The following is a 25,400-nucleotide window of genomic DNA, read 5'->3' as shown; positions in this document are numbered from 1 at the left end:
GCATTTTCGCTGGGTCACCTTTTTTTTTGGCACCAGGCTGCAGGGCAAGAAGTTACATTGCAGACTGGAAGAAATGGAAGAGCAGTTTTTAACCATGTCTCAAATTCCTTGGAAATAAGAAGAAGTAATAAATCTATTACACATTTTGAATCAGCCTTTTTACACCCAACATGTGTCTTACCAAAATGATTTGTAGTAATAATAGATATGTTTGTGTTAATGGCAGTCGCTCTGATTGGAAAACCATTCTTTTTCTAGGCGCAGATTTATGGATATTTTTTTTTGTGATAACAAAAACACTGCAGAATTTGATCATTCTTTACAAAAAAAAAAAAAACACTGACTCAGACATGTTTTTGCCAGCTCCGTGTTATACAGTCTATGACAAGAAGAGAAGTGGAGAGAAAAAATTGAGGCAATGTGGGTTATTGACCTCCTGAGAGCCTCATAGAAGTCATGTAATAAGGCTGAGCCACTCTGCAACAAGAGCACATCTCTGGCTGTCTGAACCATGATTTTGAAGCACATGTACAAAATATGCAGCTACTGTTTACCGAAGGGGTCAGAATTTCTCGGTAAAAGTGACCCTTTTTGATCACACGATACGCCCTCTCTTTATAAACCACTACCATTTCTGGTCGTCCCCTGTAGGAGGAGTGCAGCCGGCCCCAGGAGGAGGAGGACATCATGGACATCCCCCTGGATGACCCTGAGGCCAACAGAGCCGCTGCAAAGATCCAGGCCGGCTTCCGTGGCCACATGACCCGTAAGAAGATGAAGCCGGAGGACAAAACAGAGGGGGAGGAGGTGAGCAGCACTGGGGATGTGCTCAACTGCAGCCAGGGGGACGCAGGTCAGTTTTATAGAACCATGGGGTAAGAGTAGGCCACATAATGGCGTGACAGAAGGCATTATGGGATAGTGAGAGTAAGGATACAAACACAGGCTCCAATCAGGAGCTGACTACATGAGGTAAGTGATTGAGAGCTTAAGTTGCATAATACAACAGGACAAGTTGGGAAAGTTGAACATTTTAAGGGTCATGTCGTTTTTGGCTTTCCAAGTTTCCAATTTGAGATGTTTGGCGAGACAGTTTGTTCTCAGAGCCAAACATAAGAGCACGATGCCGCGACACTAAGTGATTTAGCCTCTAACACACTTGGAAAAGAAACCATTTGAAAGCTATACATAATTCAATAAACCTATTAGAGCCCAAGCGTTATCCCAAGTGTGATTAATGCAGCACATAACTGAGTGACTCATTTAATCACCCCATAGGGTCTCCAGCTAGAGATGATTGACTCTTCAATTACTCTCTCTCTGTTTAAAAGGGGTTATAAATGATTCTACGGGCAGATGTGCTGTGAAATTGCTGCAGAGACATGGTTCAGTTTACCAGTAAAATGTCAAGCAACATGGTCACGATGGTAAACATGTTTTCCAGCTTTGTTTTTTGTTTTGTTTTTTCATTTGGGGATCAGAAAAGTTTAGGAATCGTGTTATGAGCATGTTTTTTAGGTTTTTTGTTTTTTTTCTTTACACAAGTTTGCCAGTTGTGTCAAAACAAGTCACTCTTCCAATAAGAAGATATTTGACTTATTTATTGGTCGATTCTAATCATATCGAATCAATTTTAGAAGTCTGACAAACCTTTCAAATTGTCCCCTTGTCCAGCACTGTCTGGAGGACATCGTCGACACAAGGCACTCTCGTTACAGACTCTTCCTAACCCAGAAGTTTACTCCTTGGATCCTTAATCTAGGAGATGTATTTATAGCTCCAGGTGCATGACGTACAAGATACCCTATGCTTCAGAGAGACCGGCTAGATTAATGGACCTGTCCGACTGGAACCAAGCATCACGGGCACCTCCCATTTGGGGAGACCCCCTTTCTCACAGCAGTGTTCAGGTTTTGTTTCGACTTTCAAACTTATTAAATCCATTGAAACTCAATGCAAAGTTGTTGCTTTTTAAATATCACAGTTTCTCTTAAGAACCTTCAACCTGGACAAAAAAATAAAAAAAAATAGTGTACAGAAATGTTTCCAGGTTCCACAGTGCTTAACGCAACCTTCCCTTATTTCTGTTTTCAGAGGCAGGAGGATCGAGGGCAGTAGAAAGGGACGACACATCTGTGCCAGAGCAGTGACGTCCCTGTCCTGACCTGGAAGAACGAAGAGAAAGATAAGAAGCAAGGTAGTGAGAGATGGCTGGCTTTAGCTGGCTTCCAGGCACACCTTTTTACCCCAGGAATCAATTTATTTTCTCTCTTCCTTTTTTCTTTTTTTTTTTTTCCTCTCAATACAATTAAGCAGTAGAAAATGAAGCGACAGTTTTTGAGGGTGTGTTCCGTGTGAAATTTTGTGAACTTTAACACTCTCTGCGTCTCTGCTTCTCCAGCAGTGTCATCAGTAAGGATGTCTTTGACCCAGAATTTGCAACTCACTGCATGTTCTTGTGAAACTTCTGGTAGTGTGCTAGTTTTTAGCTGATGATCTGTGAATGTGAAAATGAATGTCCTCATAATGCTAAACAGGGCTTATTTTGGATTGAACTGTTCATACCATCTGTGTATAAATTTTGTGTGCATCAGTGTTACACTAATAGTGGCTTAAACTACTTGTTGTTGTTGTTTTTGCAGTGTTCTCGGATGTGCTTGTATCTTGACCATTATGAAACCTATTTGACTTGCTTACAAAAGTGATTAAAACTTTAAAAGGGACGTAGCTTTCTATGTACTATTCATTCTTTTGAACTTAATTCAGATTAGAACTGCCTTGATTTTCTTTGTGATCACTTGATGACTTTCACCTTTTCAATCATTTTCTATAAATCTGATCTTCCACAACAGTAAGCATGCAGTAAATACACTTTCTTTCTTTCTTTCTTTCTTTTCATCCCAGATGCATTTGGTAAAGCTTTGCCTTGTAAGGCATTGGTTCAGTATGCTCTGTTGTTGTGTTGGTGGATTTGACCTTCGAAATCAGGTGTGTGAAAATCCATTGTCAAAGTGTGCAGAGCCATCATGCTTTATGGAGTAGTACATTGCTGGACTTTGCTGTAGAATCATTGCATTACACTAATAAATCCACCTTACGCTGAAATGTCTGTTTTAAAATTCATTCATTCAAGTTGAATAACAGTTTATACCTCTTATGTCGATAACTACTGTATGTAATGTAGGATCTTTGTACATTGCAGCAGAGCTGCTCATTTTCTTCTTGTCACATTAACTTAAGCAGCGCTGCTAATCAGAGGGAGCACTTTCCATAAAGCTGAAACAATGTTTTGTCTTAAGTGTGGCCCTCTTGGACACACAAAAAAAGCCCATGAATACGTCATCCCATATAGAACTGCTTTTCTCATATTCACAACAAATTATGGTTCACAAATGAATTGATTATTTTTTTAAAAAGTGCAGTTGCATAGCATGGATGCATAAAGCAATCTAATGTTTTCGTCCAAGGGTGCATTCTTAAAAAATGTGCATATTTTGGAAACTGACCTTTATTGCATTAAGGCTGCAAATCACAAACAGGAACAAGAAAACAGTTTTAGCCTCATTTGCCCAAGCAGTCTTGTGCGCTTTATGAGAAATAGACTAGAGCGTCTTCAGTCTCCTGGTGCTCCCACTCAGCCCACCTACACACATCTGAGCCATACTGCACTCTGCACACACTCAAACTGCACATGCATTTGCACACAGGAAAAAAAAACAAAAAAAAACACAACTCATACTTTAATATGCACATCCCACTCAAAATCACTCATTCTCACTAACATGTCAACACACACACTATTTGTCGGCTGTGTCACCTGCTGTAGAGCTGGGGCAATGAATATGAATCTACCACTTGGTGCTGTTGCAGAGCCGGAGTGCAAAGCACTTCCTTCTCAGGCTGATGTTCCTCCTCCACTGCGATCTCATAAATATCCTCTATGGGTTTTATACCTATTCTGTCTTTTCTCCTACTCAGTCCCAAAGGTGGCATGGCCACGTTCTCCTGTCTCTCTAATGGCTGTGGGTGAGCAATCAATATCGTGCACACCTCCAAACATAGCACAACACCCACTTGGTGCTGTCGATTGAATTTCTGAGAGTGAGGGAAAAGACAGGCTTTCTAAAAATTGTGTTGATAAGGGCGTTGACAAAAACAGATTTGTATAAACCTTAAACTTACTTAGCTGAAACAGAGGATATTAGCTCTGTCCTTCCCTCTCCTTTATTAGGCTGTAAGTGGACTATTTTTAAGTGTTGGTCTTATGAAAGATCTGCTTGGTTGGTTTGTTCACTTTCTCAGACAGCTTGTCAGCGAGAGAAAAAAAAAACCGTGTGGTCTCCCGGGTGATAATTAGAGATGAAAAAGACAGTACAAACAGCAGGGGGCGCAATTATCCGCTATCCAGTAGTTCTTCCACTGGCCTCGCCATTTTAGGAGATGATGTATCTTTAATACAAAGTGCATTACACAACTTAGCTTTAATAAGGGGATACAATGAGTGCACTTGAATGCCACAGCTAAATAAACAGGGAGTATCAACGAGTAGATGGGATTTATAAGGATACATTTGGTTACATGTATGTCAGAGTCACACGATGACCTCAGTGTGTTTGTGGTCTAAACCTTAAAAAGGGTTTCTGATGCTACCCATGTACAAAGACCCTGTCTGTGCTCCCTCTCTTCTCTTTTTATTGACTCTAGTGGAAAGAGTCCCCTTTGATTTAGAATGTGTCAGAAGATGAGAGTAAGAGGGAGCAGCAGCTTCTACCGAGGGCAGAGGTGGAGGGGAGAGGTTCGACTTTGATGGCCCACTACACAGTGAGTCCAGGCCCTGGGAGAATGCTGGTGAAGAGCAGCTGTTCCCACATTCTTGCAGATTTTTTTTCATTTTTTTTTTCTATCCACCATGCCTCCTCCTCTGCATAAAACCTTCCTTTGTTGTCAAACAAATTACTCTTATAAAATATCTTGACAAAAGAAAGCTTTCCAAAGTGGGCGAAGTACTTACAAAGGGATTGAGTCATCAGCGCACACGAGCTAAAGCCTTACTGTCTGAGACACAGTGAGGACATCTGATGCAACATATGAGGGTTTTAAACATGGCTGTGAGTCTGATTTAACACAGAGTGACAGTCCAGCTCTGAGGTAAAGCAGACTGGCAGTTGGATGAATATTTGAAACTGTCACGATTTAACTGTTGTTGATCCCAGCCGTTTTTTGTCCATAACCAAATGAACTTTTTTTCTTTTCAACTTGCACCCTGGATTTTCCTGCTTTCTTAATGAACGTTTTCTAAACCACAGACATAAAACTTACTGGAAACAAAAGTGTAGTTAACGGGCCAATTATTCAATGTAGTTTCTACTCCACCTAGAGGACAAATAGGGTAAAAACACTTTCTTTTTAAGTTTTGTTTATTTTTGTCGCTTTATTTGTTGCACTTCGTCGATGATGTATTTAGTTGAAAGACAAGTACATTACCATGTTTCTTGTACCTGACATGGACTGCTGCAAAATGTTTTGGGTCTGTGTTTTTGTATGGGTCAACAGCAGGGTTGGTTGCCAAGTGACAAATTGTTGAGTTTATTGTGCGGCTCAAGTCCAGAGAGGAGTTTGCACAATGTGACAAAAGTGGGCCAAAGAGGGGGGAAGTGAGTTGTTTTTCAAACTCAGACATTTCAGAGCTTTTAGAGGGCTCCTCTTTGAGCCATTTCTTTTGCTGAAGTACAGTTTCTTCCCAGCAGGGATTCTCGCAAAGTAGCTTTATATTGAATGAAACTATGTAATGACTTTTTTTTAAACCTTGTCTCCCTTAACCTTAAAGATAAATGATCTGCTTAAAGAACAAACGTTATTTTCTATGGGCTGTTTATTGAAACGTCCATGTGGAGTGGAAGAGAGAAGCTCATCTACACTATGTCTCTGTCTCACACACACACACACACACACACACACACACACACACACACACACACACACACACACACACACACACACACACACACACATGCACACACACAGTTGGCCGTTGTTGGCAGTGACTGGGGTGCTGTGAGGAGAGTGGGGCTCAGTGTGACCAGGCAGAGGCCAGTGTTGCAGGCAGGCAGGCGGTGGAGAGAGTGTTACAGGCAGAAACGTGCCCAGAGTGGATAAACCATGCTCACTAAGAGTGAGAAAGACTCTGCCCAGGACACAAGATGAAGGCGGAGAGGAAGACCTCCTCTAAATGCAGCAGTTTTACTGACATTCCTCCTCTACTGACGCTCTTTGGCCTCCTCCTACTTCTTCTGTTCACAGGTAAGTCCAGGATCTCGCTGAGACTCTGTCATTTTGTTCAGATGGTCAGACATGTGGACTCTTCTTTCATTGTGAAATTCTGTAAAGCAAAGAAAAACTTGACTGGGCCCGTTATTGGCAATTATAATTCCAATTAACGCCCTTTTTATCTCTCTAACTTCAAACTTTAAAAACTTTGAGCAATCCTTTTATGCCGCAAAGTTAAGCAGTGTTAAGTTAGTCACAGATGTTGTTTCTTGTCCGTGTCATCCATGGGCTGACACACAATGGATTCTTTCATGGGTGGCTCTCTGTAATGGGCCCCCATTGCAAGCTTAAAGGTACCTGGAGTGACTATTATAGTTGTGTAAGAAGTGCATGTGGAGAACAAGTTTTTCTCTTTTTCTCTTTAATCAGGGCAGCTTTGGATGAAAAATGGTCAAAACTTTACAAAGTTGTGTTTCGTGGTTAAACATGTGTTATTACCAAAGAGTATCATGGGCCCAGTTTTGGTAGAGTCACTGGGTCCTGTGTCAATCTCCAACTTCACCAGTGACAAAGACTTTCTCTTTCTCTAACGCTCTCTCACTCTTTTCGAGGGAGGAAACTAGTTCCAACAATCCTGCCCTTTGTCTTATCGCCTTGGCAACCCCCGTCAGGCGGACCAAATGGTTACCACGGTAATGAGGCGATGCCCTGCTAACTGCCTCACTGCAGAGAATGGTGAACAGTGCTGGCTCTCCCTCTCCTCCCTCTCTTCTAGGTTGATCTTTCCGTCACTGAGGCCTAACAGTAGGATGCCCCACTGAGGCACACAGCCAATGTTTGAACCTCCATGTGTCCAGCTACAGCTGAGTTATAGGAACCTCCACTGTGAACTAAATAGCTTTGCCGTGTTTGGTCTCCCAGACAGGGCTCTTTCATAAAGGATAAAATGTGGCCCCTCATTGTCATACCTTATCCCACAGGGAGGCGCAGGATAATTGGGGAACACAAATCAAAATTAGTCTCTTACGTGTTCACCGCACGGGGTTACGAAGAATTTCTGGCGAGAGTTTCTCAGGAACAGATTAGTGATCAAGACAGAATTAGACATGGGCCATGGTAAAGCAGCATGTGTTCATATGAGTTTTTATTATGTGTGTAACATAAAGGGCCTGTTTTTGAGGAAGAAATACACCGTTTTTTCTTACCGACACTAAAACAACATCTTGGAAAAAAGGATTCAAAAAGAAGGTCCCATATGACATAACACAAGTTAAATATTTACGACACAAATGTTTGAAACTCCATACCAAAATCACATCGGGGGCTTACTTTATCTGAAGCCGGAAACAAACAACAATCTGCAGAAGTCTCCTAAATGGGATTGGAATATTTAGTTCATTAGATTACTGTTATATTGTTAGCATGTTGTACCTGCATAACATGCCGCAGAGCATCTTTGTATCCATGCCCACTCTCTGTTCTGAGTTTTCATTTGCTTCTTCTTGTAGTGATAGTAGTAATTAGTGTAGCAGTAATTAGTGTGTCTTTGCATAAGCCCTCTATTGTTACTGTGTGTGTGTGAATAGTGGATTTCTCTGATCTGTGCTCATTGGCAGAGCATCATAGGCTGCTGAGGGTCTTGTCATTGTTTACTCTGGCAATCCTTGTTTGCCTTTATTTTCACGTCTCATTTTAAGCACTAGTTCACTGTTTCCTTGCCCCTTCTCTCCAGGTGAGGTGTCAGGAGTGAACGTGACCACCCAAACCCAGCTGGTGAGGGGCACGGTGGGCAGAGAGGCCCTCTTGTCAGTCAGCTATTCCAGCAGCAGCTCCGACAAACCTGTGATCAAGTGGCAGATAAGGAGGGACAAGGAGAAGCCGATCACGGTTGTGCAGTCCATAGGAACTGACATCATAGGGAACCTGAGACCAGAGTACCGTAACCGCATCCTGGTGTTTGAGAATGGCTCACTGCTGCTTCATAACCTGCAGCTGTCGGACGAAGGGGCATACGAGGTGGAGATTTCCATCACAGATGACACTTTCACCGGAGAGCACTACGTCGAGCTGACTGTTGATGGTACGCGTTTATCTACGCATGATGGAGGAGCCAGACTTTTTTGACAGGGGTGGCCCAGTGCACTGGCTTACGCAGGGGTGGCAGTTTTTATGCAAACACACATGAATAGGATATTAATGGATAGGATATTAATTTCTTGTTCCTATCTCTACTGTTCTTTTAATATGTTTTTACTTTAAAACGTAACAAAACAAAGGAGAAACATATGAATCTTTTAAATCTAATTTTTAAAGCACCTATTTTCCCAAAGTTTCTGTAGAAAAAAGTGGGAGACTATCCCTGTCGAAGGACGGGGTGGGTGTCGCAGTCTTAACTGAACAACACAGAATTAATATCCAGCTGCCACCTCACATCAGCTCACTCAGACCTTGTGAGGAAAAAATGTGAAGCGAAAATCCGATAAAAGTCTGAATTTAAAATCCGGCTGTTTGCATTCACACATACAAAATATCAGGATTTTTTTTAGAGGTTTTATGCCAGTGTGAAGGCTCTAATAGTTTAAGATTTTGGGGTAGCATCTGCGGTGGCCACTCAGGTTTCAAGGTGGGCAATAGCCATCCCCGGCCATCTAATGGATCCTTTCCTTTAGAGCCTCTTTGTAAAATGTTTTGCTGCTAATAAAAAAAAAAGAAGGAATTATTTTGATGCGTCCATGTGACCTGCAAAAGCTAAAATAGTTTGTAGTATTAGTAGTAATTTTAATGCACACAAGCACCGTCAACAGGTCAGGCAAGGCAATTTGGGCACCCGGCCAAAAACTATTATTTCTACCAAAAGGTGTCATGGTGATATAGTGATCAGGGAGACAGTTTTCATAAGTAAACTTCCCATAGGAAACAGACAGGAGGTAATGTTTTCTCAGGAGGGGTTGTCTGGATCGAAACCAAAGTTTCCTCACACCAAAGCTGGATTCTCTCATTCTTCGACACATCTGAGCAGTCTGAGCACGACTCTGAAGAGGAGTTATGCGCTAAAAGAAAATCAATGAAAGTTGAAAGAGCATTATCTCACCCTAGAGAGTGTAATTGTAATATCATAAAGAGTGATTCAGAGTGTTTGTAGGGTTTCTTTAAAGACACTCGCTGGGATCCTTTGATTTGTTTTTGCTTTTATAACTGAAGGTCAACAACTCTCTCATACTGTATCTTTTGTCAGTAATCTGAAGCCCTCTGCTTTATGCTCCTCAGTTCCTGTATCCAAGCCGTACATTCAGATGATGGCCTCGTCTGTCCTGGAATACAACGAATACTTTAACCTCCACTGTTCCCACGATAATGGCACAAAGCCCATCTACAGTTGGTTGAAAGGAGGCAAGGTGCTGAGCAATGACACACGCCTGCTGCTCTCACACAATCAAAAGGTGCTGACCATCGCTCGTGTCCTGATGTCAGATGACGACGTCTATGCCTGCCTCGTGGAGAACCCCATAAGCAGCATGAAGAGCATACCTGTCAAGCTCACTGTCTACAGTAGGTGGCATGTTACACCGGTAGGATGTCAAGTTATACATGTTTACATTAAGGATGAAGATCTATCTATCTATATACTGTATATACACACACACACGTAACATTCCCCGAAATGGCAAGGGGATGATGGGAATAACAATGAATTAAAACCCAGAGAAAATAAATATGAACTCAATATAAGCAAAGGATTTATTCACAAGCTGAATCAACATGTTCAACACATAACAAGCCTGTTCTATAAAGCACAAAACAAAACAGAAGCTAATCTATCTTAAACTAAAGTCAAAACTAACAAGGCAAAAATGCCTCATTCAAAATGCTACCTCCTCTCTCCAGCTCTTAATAGTGCAGCTTCAGATTGGTTATCAGCCACAGGTGTGGCTGGACACAATAAGGCCGAGGAGCAACACCCGAGGAGCACCCAGGAGAGAGAGAGGGAGAGAGAGCGTATAACAAATAAAATAAAGTTACCATCAAGTTCATAGTCACAACGAGGTGAAAAAAAAGTCTTCAGATCCTTTAATTCCGTGCTAACGATAATCGTGTTTACAATATCTTCAAAATAATTTAAAGTCCAGTCCATATCGTAAAACTGTAAAGCATTTACCAAAGAAAACACATTTTGTTACAAGATTTCATATTCAAAGTAACTTTAGTGATCAGATAAATTAAGTACAATTCTGCACACTTTTTTTTTTCTACTCCAAAAACCAATGAAACTGAGAGACAGTCAGCTTTACATCTAAGAGAAAAAAATTATTCTCTCAATTCAGGTGAAGTTCATTTACTGTAAATTAGAATTAGAATTTTGGCAAATTAACAGTTTTGTTCCGTACATCTAATAAACACCAACCAAAACTGACATTGATAAACTATCCCTGAGAATCTCATTATAAAACTGCATATTTCAGCTATTGTTCAACAGCCATCCATTCTCAGCAGCTAGCAGAAGCAATTATCGTCTCATGCAGACCCGTACACAAACATTCCTGCCTCTCTAACAATGTTGTTCACAACAAGTGCAAATCCAGGCTGAGTGCAGCAAAGCTGGCCCTCAGTGGCTGCCACTAGAGCGCCACATATCAGGCTGACAGAGAGGGAGAGGCCGTCTGATCCAATGAATGGACAGTTCTTTATGAGAAGGGAGCAGAACAAGAAGTCAGGTGGAGAGTATGCTTTGCCTCAGTGGACCTCAATAATCCTCACTTCATTATTGCTGTACTGTGATGTGCTGCATGACGAGACAGCTACAGGGCCTTCCAACTGCTCTCTGCTGCCTCTGCATGCATAGCAGCTTTGCACAAAGTCCCAAAGGGACCTTTCCTAATGTGCCACTTCACAGCACTTTATTCATGCAAGCATGCTCAAAAGACTTGGCAGGCAACATGCAGAAAAAAACCCCATCCTGTCTTTGACATGCTCCATGTCTGTTAACAATCTTTCATTAAAAGCTTCTTGACTAAAAGAAAAAAGGATGACACAAAAGAGCTCATTTAATTCTTAAAGATGGATTTTCATCTTTTGTTTGCATTAAAACAATATAAATATATGCATAAAGCAGGTCAGGCTTTAATGCTAGTATATAAAAGGAAAAGGTGCAAGTCAGTGGTTCAGTAAGAGAAAAATTGCAAAGCCTCGCTGTTATTGACGACAATTCTTCTTTCTTTTCGTCTTTCTTTCCTTCTTTCTTTCTTTCTTTCTTTCTATGTGTTTTTATCCACCTCTCTGTATTATTCTGGTTCAGGACGGAGCTCTCTATACATCATCCTGTCCACTGGCGGCATATTCCTCCTAATCACCCTGGTGACTGTGTGTGCCTGTTGGAAACCATCCAAGTGAGACCAGATTTTTTTTTTTTTTTTTTGTAGTTCCCCTTTTTCCTCATCTCTCTCTGCCCCTTTTTTCTGCTCCTTTCTCCCCCCCCCACCCCCCACCCTCTCTCTCTCATTTATATTGCACTTTAGGATGTGACTAGAGTCTCAAGTAGCTCAACAGTGCCACCATTCTCTGATTATTGGGTGAGAAAAGTAAAAAAAGAAAAAAAAAAAAGAAAAGATAAAAAAGCATTATTGAGATGCTTTTATGAGCCATTGAGCAGTATGGTTCAGACATGTTTTAAGCTGTTTTTTTGTTGTTGTTTTTTTCAATCGTAGAAAGAAGCATCGACCTGTCCCCCAAAGAGCTCCTGTGTATGTGGAGCAGAGTGAAAATGGCCATGATGGTAACGGTACAGTTGATATCTTTACATGTGTACAGCACCTACTGCAATTAAAACTTTTTAACATGCGACAAAACAATATTCGATAACTAACCAAATCAAAAAGTGAACTGCTCAATAGTTTCAAATAATAATAACACGTCTTTTCAGTTGATGTTGTTCCTAAACCGTCTACACTCGGCAGAAGAAGCCCAATGCCTCTTTATGTACTCAATGAAGATGTAAGTGTCGCCTTTTTATTTTGCTTTTTTACTTAGCATCTTTATTGAAAAAACATTTTCAAATCACCTACACTCAGCGATATAAAGTTTCTTCAGAGTTTTGAAAGAAACTAGAGCTTTAAAATAATGGGTTTTTCATTATTAGTTGTTGAGAGATGTAACTACAAAAGTAGAAAAATGAAGAAGTTGCAAAATTGATCTGAGAGACATATCAGCAGATCATCAACACACAATTTATCATCCTCAACACAGTTTGTATGCTTTGTATAAGATTCCCACCTGATGGTTTATTGATGGTTTGGTCCAAATTATTGCCTCTTTAAAATTAGACATAATTAATTGTATAATATGTATCTGCGTTCTTGTTTCAGGAGGCTTTGGAGCATTTGGAAGAATGTTCAAGCAATGTCATCCAATCAGAAATGAGTATCCCCGCGACTTACGCACCAGTCTTTCCCCCATCCTCCAACAGAACTGACCGGCCTGTCTGGTCTGCCCCACGTAGATATCCCCGCAGCCCTTCTCCACTGGCACAGCCCCTCCCACAGCCACTTCCAGGTCCTCCTCTGCGCCCTGTGCGCTCACCTGCCCAATCCCCTTGTTCATCTCCACGCAGTTTCAGCCCGATAAGAAAAGTCCGTCCTCCTGTAGGCATCCCAACAAGCCAGCTTCCTGTAGAGGCAGAGTGCCCCGACCCAAGTGATCAGACTCACTGTCCATTACAGCAGTGACAACTGCTTGGATGTAAGTTTTGTATTCTGTAAAATGTAAAGCACATGTATAGAATATTGGTATTGCATCCTGCCACTGAAATATTGGATTTAATGCACTAGGATTAAAGATGAGTTCACTTTTAGCTAACTCTTTATCTTTAAATGTCATTATTTATCATCTATTTCTCTACAGCTATGCACAATTCCTTTGACGTCTGTCGATATCCTTACGTGTAACATGTGATATTCTTTTAAACAGAGTTCAGTATAGAATGAATGTGATGCAAAGAAAGTATGTTGTCCAATTCTGGTATATATTTTGCCATTTCATAAATCATAAATGTTACCGAGAACTTTTGATAAGAACCTGTATATATGTAAGTAAAAAGTTTAGGGTCTGTTTTTTTTTTTTCCTTTTTTATTTTTAGTCATTTTTCTTCATCCTTCATCCATCCTCAATATTAGGTTATTGTAAAACGTAAGGTAATAAAAATTGTTGAAAATTGTTTGTCGCTGTCATACATTTTTAAACATTTTGAATCAAAACCATGAGAAAAAAATCACATTGGTTTAGCTCCTACCTTTGTTTTTATCAGTATTATACAAACATGTAATTAAGATTCTTTTTAGGGGGAACTGAATGTTTGCAGCCATCATGAGCACAATGTAACTCCATTCTAGTCCACTAGGTGGCGCCCATACATTTCTTTTTTAATTCTCAAACCTTTTTCAAACATTTGAAAGGGAACTACCTGACTAGAGACTTTTTGAAGGTATAATCTCATGTTATGTGAGATGTGAGCACTGCCTTTTTAATTTTGCTTACCTAAAGATGGCATCAATGAGTTACTGTAGACTAATGAAAAAGTACATTGTAAATGACATGCAAAGGTCATTGAGGAGCCATTTGGACAGGTATTACAGTTCATTCTGACAATCAGTAGGCCATGCAATGATGTAGCTTTCAATTGATTTTCCATCTCATCTCGTCTTGATTGTGGACGAACAATTTTCAGTAACCTGTATGTGGCTGCCAGGGTGCCTAAAATAAAAAATGTAAAAGATGTTGCTCTAGAAGTGTGGTGCAATCCTGTGAAAGACTATACTAAGGCGCACACCATGGCCTGTCCCTTCATTATTATTAGGATAATGTGTTCCCTTTAGAGGTCCAGCTGGAAAGCTTTTGTAATGAAAATCTGCAGGATTTTGTTCATTTGCTTTTATCCTGAAATCTCTATCTTCCGTTACTAAAGGTGTGATGAGTCTTTTCAATGAGCATATTAGATCTGTTTTGATCTGAGCTTTGCTCTCTTTGTTCTATTTGAAACAAAATTTATTCGTCGGCACACAGGCTCATGAATGAACATAGAGCCTCATGGACAGGGACATGCAAGCTCACAAATATGTGCATAATCACTTGTGGTTTACAGTTAATGGAAAAATTAAATGTCCTCCGATAATAATAGCAAGCCATACTTGCTGGGCTTTGAAATGGCTTTTCATCTATTTTGATCTTGTGCTTTCTTTCAGTCATACAGTCTGTCCGTCGTGTTACAGTTCTTCTCCAGTGTAGCAGAGGAGCCTGGAAGCCGTGGCGCTTATTAAACCCTTGGGAGTAAGATCTTATCTGTTTGCGTAGAGTCTGTGTGTAGGGAGTAGGTGTCCTATGAGTTGAATAGAGCTGATGTTTTATGCTCTCCAGCTCTAATTAATTAGTTCCTGTCTCCAGCCAAGCATGCTCACTAATGTCCCTGTTCACACCAACCTTTTGAGGTTGTATGCCCAGTAGAGGAAGGTGTCTGTATTGTTAGAAAGCTTTTATTTAGCCTACTCCAGTGTGTCTTGTATGGACTTGTAGTGATCCATTACAGGTGGCTAGTAAAGCAGTGGCTCTAAGTCAGTGGTGTAGGGAAAAAAAGTGATAGATATGCCAGGAAGGCCATACATGTTGTTTTACAAACTGTAAAGTCCCAAAAGATCATTTTGGACAATGAAAATCATATTTACTTAACAAGAATAAGCCTATAATATGTGATTATAATGTGTTTTTGATCTATATCTCTTTAATTGTGAACTGAATCAATTGTAAATTGTTGCTAAAAATAAAATACACTTTGAAAGTGCTCAGCTGAACTCATCTGACAAAACCATCTGCCGGACCTGCTCTCAACCATAGAGGGGATGAGTGGACTGGGGATTATAACACACACACACACACACACACACGCATACACAAACACACACAAACACGATCCTGAAAAAGAAACAGATGTACTACAAATCAATATGATATACAAACAAAGCAAATGTATTTACGAAAACAGCACTCATGCATCTAAGTGGTTGACAGAAATAACTGTTTGACGCATTTGAAATTAGGGACCATCTTGGACAGAAGTGGAGGCCCCCCTGATAAGATATAATTTTCCACGTATCGTTGAGTGCTCTAATCAGCACTTTGTTTATGTACTGCTGACCTTTAAGGCATGTTATCATTTAATTTTTTTTGTAACAGAACCCTGGTATAATACAATTTTAAAGCCAGGTTTCAATCTGATAACGCTATAGTACACACTGTTGCTCCAATATTTGGTCAAGCTGAAGGTTTTTTCTCCTTTGATCCCCATTAAATTTGACGATATAGACAAGCAACAGTGCAGGTAAGAGCTCTGCACCACTTAAGACATTAGGTTTCTTTTTTTCACCCTCCACAGTAACCGTCTCTTGGAAACCATTCAGCGTGTCTGTTGTATTCATATTACTCCATGCCCCCTCAGCTCCCTCATACATACCCGTCCTCACTTACACCATCACACACATCCCCTCTCTCTCTCTCTCTCTCTCTCTTGCGCGCTGTAGCTCTTTCTCTTGTGTGTTTGTATCTGAACATGTGAGTCAGCTGCATCCTCAGCACCTGGGATTTATCCTTCAGTTTCCAGAGGAGGAAGCTGCATCGCTGACTCTGTGAGTTTAACACATTTGTTTCTGTATATATATTATTCTACAATTTTGTGTTTTTATTTCCTTTCTACAACAAACTTTCCAAAAGTATAAACTTTAATTGACTTTTGTTCAATTGCAAATCATTGTTTCTTTTTTTCTTTATCTCTCTTAAGGACATGATTTAGTGTTTTGTTTTTTGTCTTTTTTCCAACATTTGTGCACTGTCTTTGTAAATGAGAAACAAACGTTATATTTTCACCTCATTCATCTTTTTAGTGGCACCCTGGTTACTGGCTTTGCAGGTTTGCTGATTGAGGTCATAAGCAAGAATCTCTGCAGGTGCATCAGAGAGGAGAGGGAGGTCAAGATGGGCTCCAGCTCCTCCTCCTATGCCCCAAAAACCATTTACCTGGACGTGGATGGGAAAATGCAAAAGGTGGGTCCAGTTCCAGTTCGAGTGGAGGAGTTTATTTAAAGAGATTTTTAGTACTTAAAAAAACCCCAAAACACATTATTTTAAAATCTTGTAAAATGATGTACCCTCCTGTTGTCAGTGAAGCATTTTGACAGAATGATATTTTTATGTGCCAGCTGTGTAGAATGGACAGATTTAATTAAAATGTTATAGATAACTTAAAAAAGGGTGCAAATTATTTTAATTACATCTTTATACCATACAAATAGAACTTTTTACACAGTAATATAATGAAAATAAACCTTTGAAATGTTACATTTGCAATCAAATACAATTAATTGAAACATGTTAATACCACAATCCAATGACATTTGCATTCTCCAGTTTGACAAAAAAAAAAAGTATTTATTGTTTTCATTGTAAAAACATGTCTATACAGTTTTAACCAAAGCAAATAATTAGTCCAATTTGTAATACCCTCTCTTAACTCACATGGCAGGTTTTCCCAGAGGACAAACCGCACCTTCATATTCAATTAGAAGCTGATGCAGAGCAGGTTGTGTTTCCTGTGTTACTGACAGAATCAAACACCTGTTGTCAACAACTTTAACTTCTGTGTTAAAACTCTGGAGTATATGTGTGAAATTATAAATCAAGATCTATTTCTACATTTACACATTAGTCACCAGAAGTGAAGACGTAAATCAGTGATGATGCAGAAAAGAAACCTGAACAGAAAAACATATACTTATGGGAGCTTTCAATCGTAACGAGAGTAGAGGAACAGCTTTGAGAACGTTTTAACAGTTGTCACAAATGGTTTAAAGCTTGAGTCTCATGTTTCAGCGTTCCTAACATACTGACGTTCAGAGAAATGGAGCACTTGCTGATCTGGTGATGTAGAGTGGTTCAAGTACAAAGCTGGAGATGACACATGTCTATTCAAGAGCCCCGAGCCCACGGCCTGAGGCTGAATGTTTGTCTGCTACACCTGCTCAGCTTGAGATGAAAGATCACAGTTTGTGACCAGCATATCTGGGCGAGCACAGACTCCATGGATAGATTTGATACTCCCTTGAGATATACATATAAACTGGGATGATTGCATAACAGGCATGGATAATTTCGCTCACACTCCAGCTGTCCTTTCTCTTCCTCTCATTGCTCTCTCTGACATTACTGGTCAAGAGAGAGGTTCCTCTGTGGAGAAGCTCATCTCTCAACTGAAAGGTTGGGGATTCAATCCCCTGCACCTGAAATCACATGTCAAAGTATCCTTGGGCAATATAATGAACCGCAAATTGCTCCCATTGCATAGCCAGCAGCGTGAAAATGCATTTCAAATAGTAATAGCTGAGCACTTGTCATCTCAGGCTCTATGTATAGCACACTACAAACATATACACCGGTGTAAATGAGTTAATGTTAAGTAGTGTAAAAAGAGTTAGGTGGTCAGAAGACTGTAAGTATAAAGCACTATATAAGTCCAAGTTAATTTGCCATTCAACCATAAGAAGGAACAGACTTTACATTCCCATGTGACACATTTGTCTACAAGAGACATTTGTCTACAAGAGACATGCAATCTGATATCCTTTCCACCCTGACAGAGCACAGAGGCCTTATATCAAAAGCACAGCAGCTGTTTGTGTGCAGGTGTGCCTCTGCAAAAAAACATGGAAACAGAGAGCGCTGTAATCAATTTATGGGTCAAGGTTTGTTTCAACTCAAAAACTGTCTCTGATCAGTGAATTTGAATAATTCAAAGAAAATCTTCAGCATCTGCAGTTATTTCAAACGTGAAATAAAGTGAGCTTGAGACTTGTTGTGCGTTTAAATTTAGAAACCGATGAAGAACCATTTTCATTCCACAGGTGGTGTTCAGTCGGCACTGCAGCCCATGTGACATCAAGGAGCTTCTGTGTTCCTCCTCCAACATACCCAGGTTGGTTGTTTTTTCCGTCACTTCTTTGTAATTGGTCAAGATGTATTCATAATGGAGATTACATCAGTCCCTATCTATGGTCATGGAAAGATTCTGCAAAGCAACCACTTTTGGGCATTCACACTTGCATGTCATTAACCGTGCTAATGCAGAAGAGCATCAGTGATGAGAGAATTCAGCTGCTCTTCAGTCTTATTACCTTGAATGCAATGTTGGCACACTTATCTAGAATATAACTAAATGCACCTATAAAATTTAATGTATAAGCCACAATAATAAATGAATGTATATAGCCAATTGCATGAAAGGTTTTACTATTACCATTTGTATTATTAAGAACTGCTATCATAGTATAAATGCATGCTAAATTTATGATGAACTTAAATGCCACATTAGACCGTCTATTACCTTTGAGAAATCGATAGAATGTACTTCATTTTCATAAGATTGTGTTCTTTTACTCTCATTCAGGAACACTGCCATCATGATGGTGGACCCAGAAGGGGCCTTGGTCTCCATTGATCCCACAATGCCCACCAACTCCCCAAAGTAACAAATGATGATGTTTGATTTTATAGTGATTATCGTGTCGTATGATTTCTCTTATCTTAGCTTTTTCAAAACTTCCCCTCATGCTACTGTTTTATTCATGATAATGAACATAGTGAAATGTAATGTTTGAGGTACAAATGTTCTGTCAAATGTAAATTGTTGTTGTGGAAATGTACAGAAAGTGTTTAGCTAATGTCGGAATAAGTACCGTAATATTTTCTCCTCTGCTCTCACAGCTCTTTGTACAAAGTTGTCCCTCTGTCTACTGGTAATCTTGGAGGTAAATTGAGAGCAACTGTTTTATTTTTCGATGGTCCACTAATATATACCGATCCTGTACAACAACACATTTTCAGTGTTATTGCTGATGATAACCAGGATTTATTTATCTCTGCAGATAAGGAGGACATGTTTCAGAATGTGCTCTCCCAGGTGGCAGATCAGTTCAGCAGGTAACCCTGCCCGTCCCTCTACTCTCACACTTACCTCACACGCACATACCTGGCAGCAGTGACTCTCAATGATAATGCATGCTGCAACCCACATAGGCTCGTTAAATCATACAATAAGATCTTTCACCATTTTTTCGACCCCATTACAGTTGGATTTTGTCCTTAAACGGTCAATGGCCCATGCAAAATCTTTGGGATTCACCTCCACAATTCTTTCATTCTTCCACTTTCTGGTTACAGAGCTTTTCGCATCAACGAATTGAAGACTGAAGTCACCAACAGGCTAGCTATGCTGGAGAAGAGAGTCGAACGTGAGTGGTTAATTTTCCTGTTCAATTTTAAAATGATTAACATCCAATAAAATATGGATTTCAGCTAATGGAAATAGATTATGTAGACCAGCGATTCCTAAAATGATGAGTGGGACACCTTGGGGTGGCCTGAAGTTGTAACATGGTGGCTTATTATAATCAAGAACCTTTGGTATTGCAAACCATTTTCACTGCTAGCAGAGCATGATCAATTTTGTAAAAGGAATTCCAGCTAAATGTAAGTCTAAAAATAAATAATCAAACAGGTGTCACAAATTATATTTTCATCTGTAGTGAAAGTTGGGGAACCCTAACCCTGTCTTCAGACTCAACAAACTTAGCTTTCCTGTTGTCTTCTAACAGTGGAGGGTTTGAAGGTGGTGGAGATCGAGAGGTGTAAAAATGAACTGAAGAAGCTTCGAGATGAGATGACTTCAAGAGGTGGTGGCAGGTGAAATAAAAAAAAAAAAGCTATAATAAAAATGGTACAGGAAAACAAATTGTGTTAATAGAATGTTCTTCTCCTTAAAATTCAGAGTAAACTGTCCATGCAAATACAACTTCTCAGACGATGGAAAGAAGGTCACTCCTCGACGAGATGTCCCAAATTACCCAAAGGTATGTCCACTAGGACTAATATCTTCATTACTATCAGATAAAGTTAACTTCATTCATCTGTACAGAGTCTTTTGAAGCTCTGATGACCTTCTTTTTTGGAATTACAGTACACACTGTCTCAGGAGACTGTTGAGGCGCTCAAGAAGCCAACATTTGATGTCTGGCACTGGGAACATAACGAGGTTTGCTGATATTGCCTTTAAATAAATCTATCAGCTGTTTCCATTCCATGTTAACCCAAGAGAGTCTACAGTCCTTGTCTTTTCTTTTGCGGCTGCAGATGCTGAGTTGTTTGGAGTATATGTACCATGACTTGGGACTGGTGAAGGAATTCAACATGAACCCCATTACACTCAAACGCTGGCTGGTAAAGCATACAAGGCTGCATCTACTTCACGTCAAACATTTTGAGTCACTCAGTCAACTAAAATTCTTCTCTCTTTAGTTGGCAATTCAGGAAAACTACCGTATCAACCCTTTTCACAACTTCCGTCACTGTTTCTGCGTTAGTCAGATGATGTATGGGATGATCCACCTCTGCAACCTACAGGTACAGTGCAAGCTTTATGATCCCGTTTATTACTCGAGAGAATTATTCTCTATGTTCACTGTAGAAAAACCAGAAACCAAGTCAGAAACCCACCCACAAAATGACACGAGGCAAACTTCTGTAGAATCAAAGAATACATTTGTCACACTATTAATATTTGGTTTGGTTTGTATTACAGTAATTTACATTTATCATTTACAATGTGTTTCCAGGAAAAGCTGACTCTCACAGATATGGGCATCCTAATGACAGCTGCTGTGTGTCATGACTTGGACCACCCTGGCTACAATAACACGTAAGACTCACTGTCCTCTCTGCAGAAGTGTTGAAAGAAAGGGTAATGCAGATGCCCGTTGACCCCAGTTTGTTTTGACAGCTTCTGCACAACACTGATGTCAATGAATTGTGAAACTAGTTCAGCATGAAGAGAGTGTAGGTATGAAAACATTCAGGTTATCACCATGTTTTTGTCAAAGGTTTCAGGCAGGCGAGGTTTGTCAGGTAAGCTTTTTTTATGAATGAACTGTCCATCCATGCATTCACCTGTATCATCCATCCATCAGTTACCAAATCAATGCCCGCACAGAGCTAGCGGTGCGTTACAACGACATATCTCCCCTGGAGAACCACCACTGTGCTGTGGCCTTCCAGATTCTCTCTCTGCCGGAGTGCAACATCTTTGCAAATGTGGATCCAGAGGCGTTCAAACAGATCCGACAGGTGAGAGGAAAGGCTCACATATTTACATAACTTTGAAGACGCTTTAATTAAGAAAAACGTTTAAAAAAAAAACGTTTTTGATACATATTTCCAGGCGATTATCACCCTCATTCTGGCCACAGACATGGCCAGACATGGGGAGATACTAGACTCCTTCAAGCACAAAGTGGACAACTTTGACTTCACCAATGAAGAGCATGTGACATGTGTACGTATGCATTACGCTTGACAAGATCAGCTGTTCACTGCCATGCACATTCAAGATGTGTCCTCAACACAAGCAGCCTTTTATCTGTCGACTTTTCCAAACAGACTGTATTAATGTAATTGGACAAGAAGATAGTCAAATAGAGTAGATGTCCTGAAAAAAAGGTTATCCACTTTAATGAAAATAAGGCTTCTTATCCTGGTTTTATTTGGAGTACTGCATGTTTGTTTTTACAAGTGTGTGTGTATTTGTATGACTACAGCTGAAGATGGTTTTGATCAAGTGCTGCGATATTTCCAACGAAGTGAGGCCAACTGAGGTCGCAGAGCCTTGGGTGGACTGCCTACTGGAGGAGTACTTCATGCAGGTGACGAATAAAGAAAAATAACCCCCAAACAATCTAGTCGATGAAGGACAGAGTACATTGTGAGAAAGATACAGCTGATTTTGTTACATGTTGCTGTATAATATACGAATATTTGACTTGTGTGCCTCCCAGAGTGACAGGGAGAAGTCAGAAGGTCTCCCTGTGGCTCCCTTCATGGACAGAGATAAAGTCACCAAACCAACAGCTCAGATTGGATTCATTAAGTTTGTCCTCATCCCAATGTTTGAGACAGTCATGAAGGTAAGATGTGTGTACACTTGTTCCTCAATAAACTGATTTTTTTTTAAAAGTAGGTCTAGGGTCTAATGCATTCATTGTGTTGTTCAACAGCTTTTCCCTCAGATAGAGGAGATCATGGTTCAACCTTTGAGAGACTCACGTGACCACTACGAAGAGCTGAAACAGATCGATGACGCCATGACAGAGGTAGAACCGATTCATTCTATTAATCTATCAATCTATCAATCTATCTATCTATCTATCTATCTATCTATCTATCTATCTATCTATCTATCTATCTATCTATCTATCTATCTATAATCCCCTGACACTCAGCAAAATATATTAAGCAGTGATACGTGTGCTTGTTTGGTAAGTAGCTTAGCTAGTCACTCGGTCATTTAAACACACATCCGTTGCAGCTGAGAAACAATGAAATACAATAAAACATGGTTGTAAAATTGTTTTTGATACCAGTGTTTGTTCGTTACCCATATTATTTTTAAGTAAAGAGACAAGGAGAACTACAAGTCACAATACTAGCTACAGCTCGCTGCGACATGTTGCAGCTAGCATTTCATTTTATCTGAACAAATTCTCTTTTCGAATAAAAATCTTTAAAAAAGGTCTTATCTAACTTTAGTGGAAGATTATTCATGTATAAATTAAACAGTAAGGGGCTAATACAGATCCTTACATCCATTGTCACTTCATGTTGCTAGTTAATGGACCATTATCTTTTACACATCAGTCCCATATGACGATTAAGTTATTGATGAATAATTAAATCTATATAAAGTATATGATCATAACATTGTGACAAGATTCTTTCTTTGGGGTTGTAGGGAGCTATCAAACTATTATTGTTTATTTCTTCAGGCTTCTATCATGCAGTAAAATGATATGAGCTCAGGGTATATTTGTCCCAACATCCCTGTGGGGACATCAGTGAAATTTGGTTTAAAAATGGCAATAAAGCAGGTTTACTGCTGTAAGGAGGAATTATGTAAGCCACAAATACAATCAGCCTATGAAGTTCAATTAAAGCTATTCAACTGGGCCGTGCAAAAAAAAAAAAAAAAACAGTCAGTGATACACCTTGTTTTTAGCTGGGTGGGGTTACACTTGCATCAAACCACTTGCTAACATAAAGGTGTGTCTTTTGTTCAATGAGGCACAGAAGAAACAAACTGAAAGTATGTCATTAGGCGGGAAGAAGAAGTAAACTCTGCAGTGAGTGAGTCCAGTGGTATCTGTGTAAGTAAAAGACACTGACTCCTTGGTTGTGCTTTAGAGTTAGTGTTAGTTTAAGGAGTGCACTCTGTCTCTGCCTCTCTCCTGCCTCCTCACAGCAACTCTGCTCTTTACTGAAGCCAGACTTTTTTGAATGAGCAGCACTTAAATCACTTTGGATTCCCCTTGGAAACAAATTAACAAGTTTATATAAACTTACCTGAGCCTAAAATAAATAAAGATTAACATATGCAAGCGCTTCTCTGGAGTAAAACTTTTCGAGTTTTTGAAATGTACATTTTTTTGAATCTCTATGAACAAATTACTGAAATGTTATGATGGCTGAAACTAAAGTGCTGAAATTGCTGCTCATTTGTTTCCCTCTGATACATCATTTATCTTTTTTGAAAGTGTGAACATACTAAAACCTCTTTTCTGTCGTTTTATTTTGAACTTTTCCACAAATATGGCTTAAGTTGTCTCTGGACTCTGAGTAAGTTTTGACTTTCTTCAAACAGGAAGGCCATTTCTCACTCACATCTCTGAAGAGACAGCTTCAGTCCAACACTCTTTGTTTGTCACTGGTGATTACCACCCTATCTTTGGTGGTCGGGCATGGTTTGCCCTTATCTTGGCACAGTTCTTGGTCGTTGAGTTAATTTGTAAACCCAGTTTTTAGTTTTAGCTTTCCTCCTCAACATACTGCTGTGTCTCTCCTTCTCATCAAACTCTTTATTTTATCTGCAGGGGTCTTCCTTCGTGTTTAAATTAAGGGCTGACTTTAAAAAACCTGACTGAGGCTTCAGTGAGGATGACCTGCGCCTCTCCCAGACAACAGATGGATCAGCAGGGAGAGAAACGAGACTTCATGGCTACATACTGATATAAACTTAGATGTCAAAGTGGCGTATCTTGAACTTTGACTTAGACTTTTGCACTGGATGTAACAGAGAGGGACCTCGCGACCTCTCTGCATATTTAAGGTGTTTATGTTGTTTAATCTATTTTTTTTCCCCATAGTGACTCAAGGGTGTAAAGGGCCATTTTTTCCAAAAAATAAAAATAACTTCACAGGTTGATCACCATGCTTTTTGTAAGCATAAAATGTCAGAAGATAAAGCCTCATGTAGAAAAACATTACATGTATTTCCCCTCCCAATTCATTAGAAAAACTGAAATGCACCAAAGTGGGATTTTTTCACTTCAATGTAGCAATACATGTTTGATTGATATGATGCACTGAGTGTTTTCCGTATAATTTGCACCTCATTTCCTTATGTGTTCACACAAAAAGAAGTTCAGTAAACCATCGTAAGACTATGTGTTCTTTTACCTCCAATACTAAAAGATCTACATAATAAGGCCACACAGGAAAGTGTAACACCAAACATCTGACTGTGTTGAAGATGTGGAAGGTTTGTTTGATGAAAGTAATAAATATATATTATTAATGCGAGTTAAGCAGGCTATCAATTGGAAAAACTCCTGCTGACTTTGTCCTTACATTACCAACTTACAGAAATTATTACACATCTATATTGGATATAAACTGACCTCTCATGTGTGCTTTGTATGCCTGTACATGACATGTGTTATACACTGTAGATAAACATTTAATTTGATCCCCCGGAAAATAAAATTTGCACAAAACTTTGTTGCAGAGCTTTCAGTGGTGTTACAAAATCTTCATCTGCAGATCGACTTTGCTCATTTGTCATAGCTGTTGCAACACAGGGTTAGAAGCTGTTGTAAGCTGATGTAACACAATGATTCAAATATGTTCATGCATGCTCGAAGAATCATTAGCATTGTGAAATTAAGAACCTAAAGAAAACTTGGACTTGAACTCTGATAATGTGACTGAAACTCTAGTAAGTG

At 39.7% G+C, this 25,400-nt stretch overlaps 3 protein-coding genes across 6 annotated transcripts in view; all 3 read left to right on the top strand.

Moving 5' to 3' along the window:
- nrgnb (neurogranin (protein kinase C substrate, RC3) b) overlaps nucleotides 1-3,105 on the top strand; it is a 5,609-nt gene extending 2,504 nt beyond the window's left edge. The window contains exons 2-3 of one of the 2 annotated variants that reach the window (XM_079353764.1): nucleotides 652-853; nucleotides 2,095-3,105. In XM_079353764.1, coding sequence (XP_079209890.1) covers nucleotides 652-853; nucleotides 2,095-2,150 — 258 coding nt within the window. In that variant the 3' untranslated portion in view covers nucleotides 2,151-3,105. The remainder of the gene's footprint in view (nucleotides 1-651; nucleotides 854-2,094) is intronic. The other variant, XM_079353765.1, reaches the window with a different exon arrangement.
- Nucleotides 3,106-6,015: 2,910 nt separating this feature from the next.
- On the top strand, nucleotides 6,016-13,474 carry hepacama (hepatic and glial cell adhesion molecule a). Its single transcript, XM_079353422.1, has 7 exons — nucleotides 6,016-6,300; nucleotides 8,000-8,347; nucleotides 9,535-9,816; nucleotides 11,561-11,651; nucleotides 11,970-12,037; nucleotides 12,185-12,255; nucleotides 12,627-13,474. Exons 1-7 carry the CDS (start codon nucleotides 6,201-6,203, stop codon nucleotides 12,984-12,986), a joined length of 1,320 nt encoding a protein of 439 aa, XP_079209548.1. The 5' UTR covers nucleotides 6,016-6,200; the 3' UTR covers nucleotides 12,987-13,474.
- Nucleotides 13,475-15,775: 2,301 nt separating this feature from the next.
- On the top strand, nucleotides 15,776-25,172 carry pde9ac (phosphodiesterase 9ac). Of its 3 annotated transcripts, XM_079354243.1 has the most exons (20): nucleotides 15,776-15,932; nucleotides 16,188-16,347; nucleotides 18,201-18,271; nucleotides 18,743-18,820; nucleotides 19,060-19,103; nucleotides 19,221-19,275; nucleotides 19,516-19,586; nucleotides 19,950-20,037; nucleotides 20,123-20,204; nucleotides 20,312-20,386; nucleotides 20,485-20,571; nucleotides 20,650-20,754; nucleotides 20,967-21,049; nucleotides 21,318-21,474; nucleotides 21,569-21,682; nucleotides 21,945-22,049; nucleotides 22,182-22,310; nucleotides 22,401-22,496; nucleotides 23,464-23,546; nucleotides 24,270-25,172. In XM_079354243.1, the coding sequence occupies exons 2-19, from the start codon at nucleotides 16,279-16,281 to the stop codon at nucleotides 23,512-23,514; spliced, it is 1,560 nt and encodes a 519-aa protein (XP_079210369.1). In that variant the 5' UTR covers nucleotides 15,776-15,932; nucleotides 16,188-16,278; the 3' UTR covers nucleotides 23,515-23,546; nucleotides 24,270-25,172. The 3 variants fall into 3 exon arrangements, with proteins under 3 accessions (XP_079210369.1, XP_079210367.1, XP_079210368.1); XM_079354241.1 differs by lacking the exon at nucleotides 15,776-15,932 and having other exon boundaries at nucleotides 16,194-16,347; XM_079354242.1 differs by lacking the exons at nucleotides 15,776-15,932; nucleotides 23,464-23,546 and having other exon boundaries at nucleotides 16,194-16,347.
- Nucleotides 25,173-25,400: the final 228 nt, after the last annotated feature.

This window comes from Symphodus melops, assembly GCF_947650265.1.
Source record: "Symphodus melops genome assembly, chromosome: 10".
Taxonomy (NCBI): Eukaryota; Metazoa; Chordata; class Actinopteri; order Labriformes; family Labridae; genus Symphodus; species Symphodus melops.
Note: the sequence above shows the minus strand (reverse complement) of the source record. Positions and strands in the feature narration are given on the sequence as shown.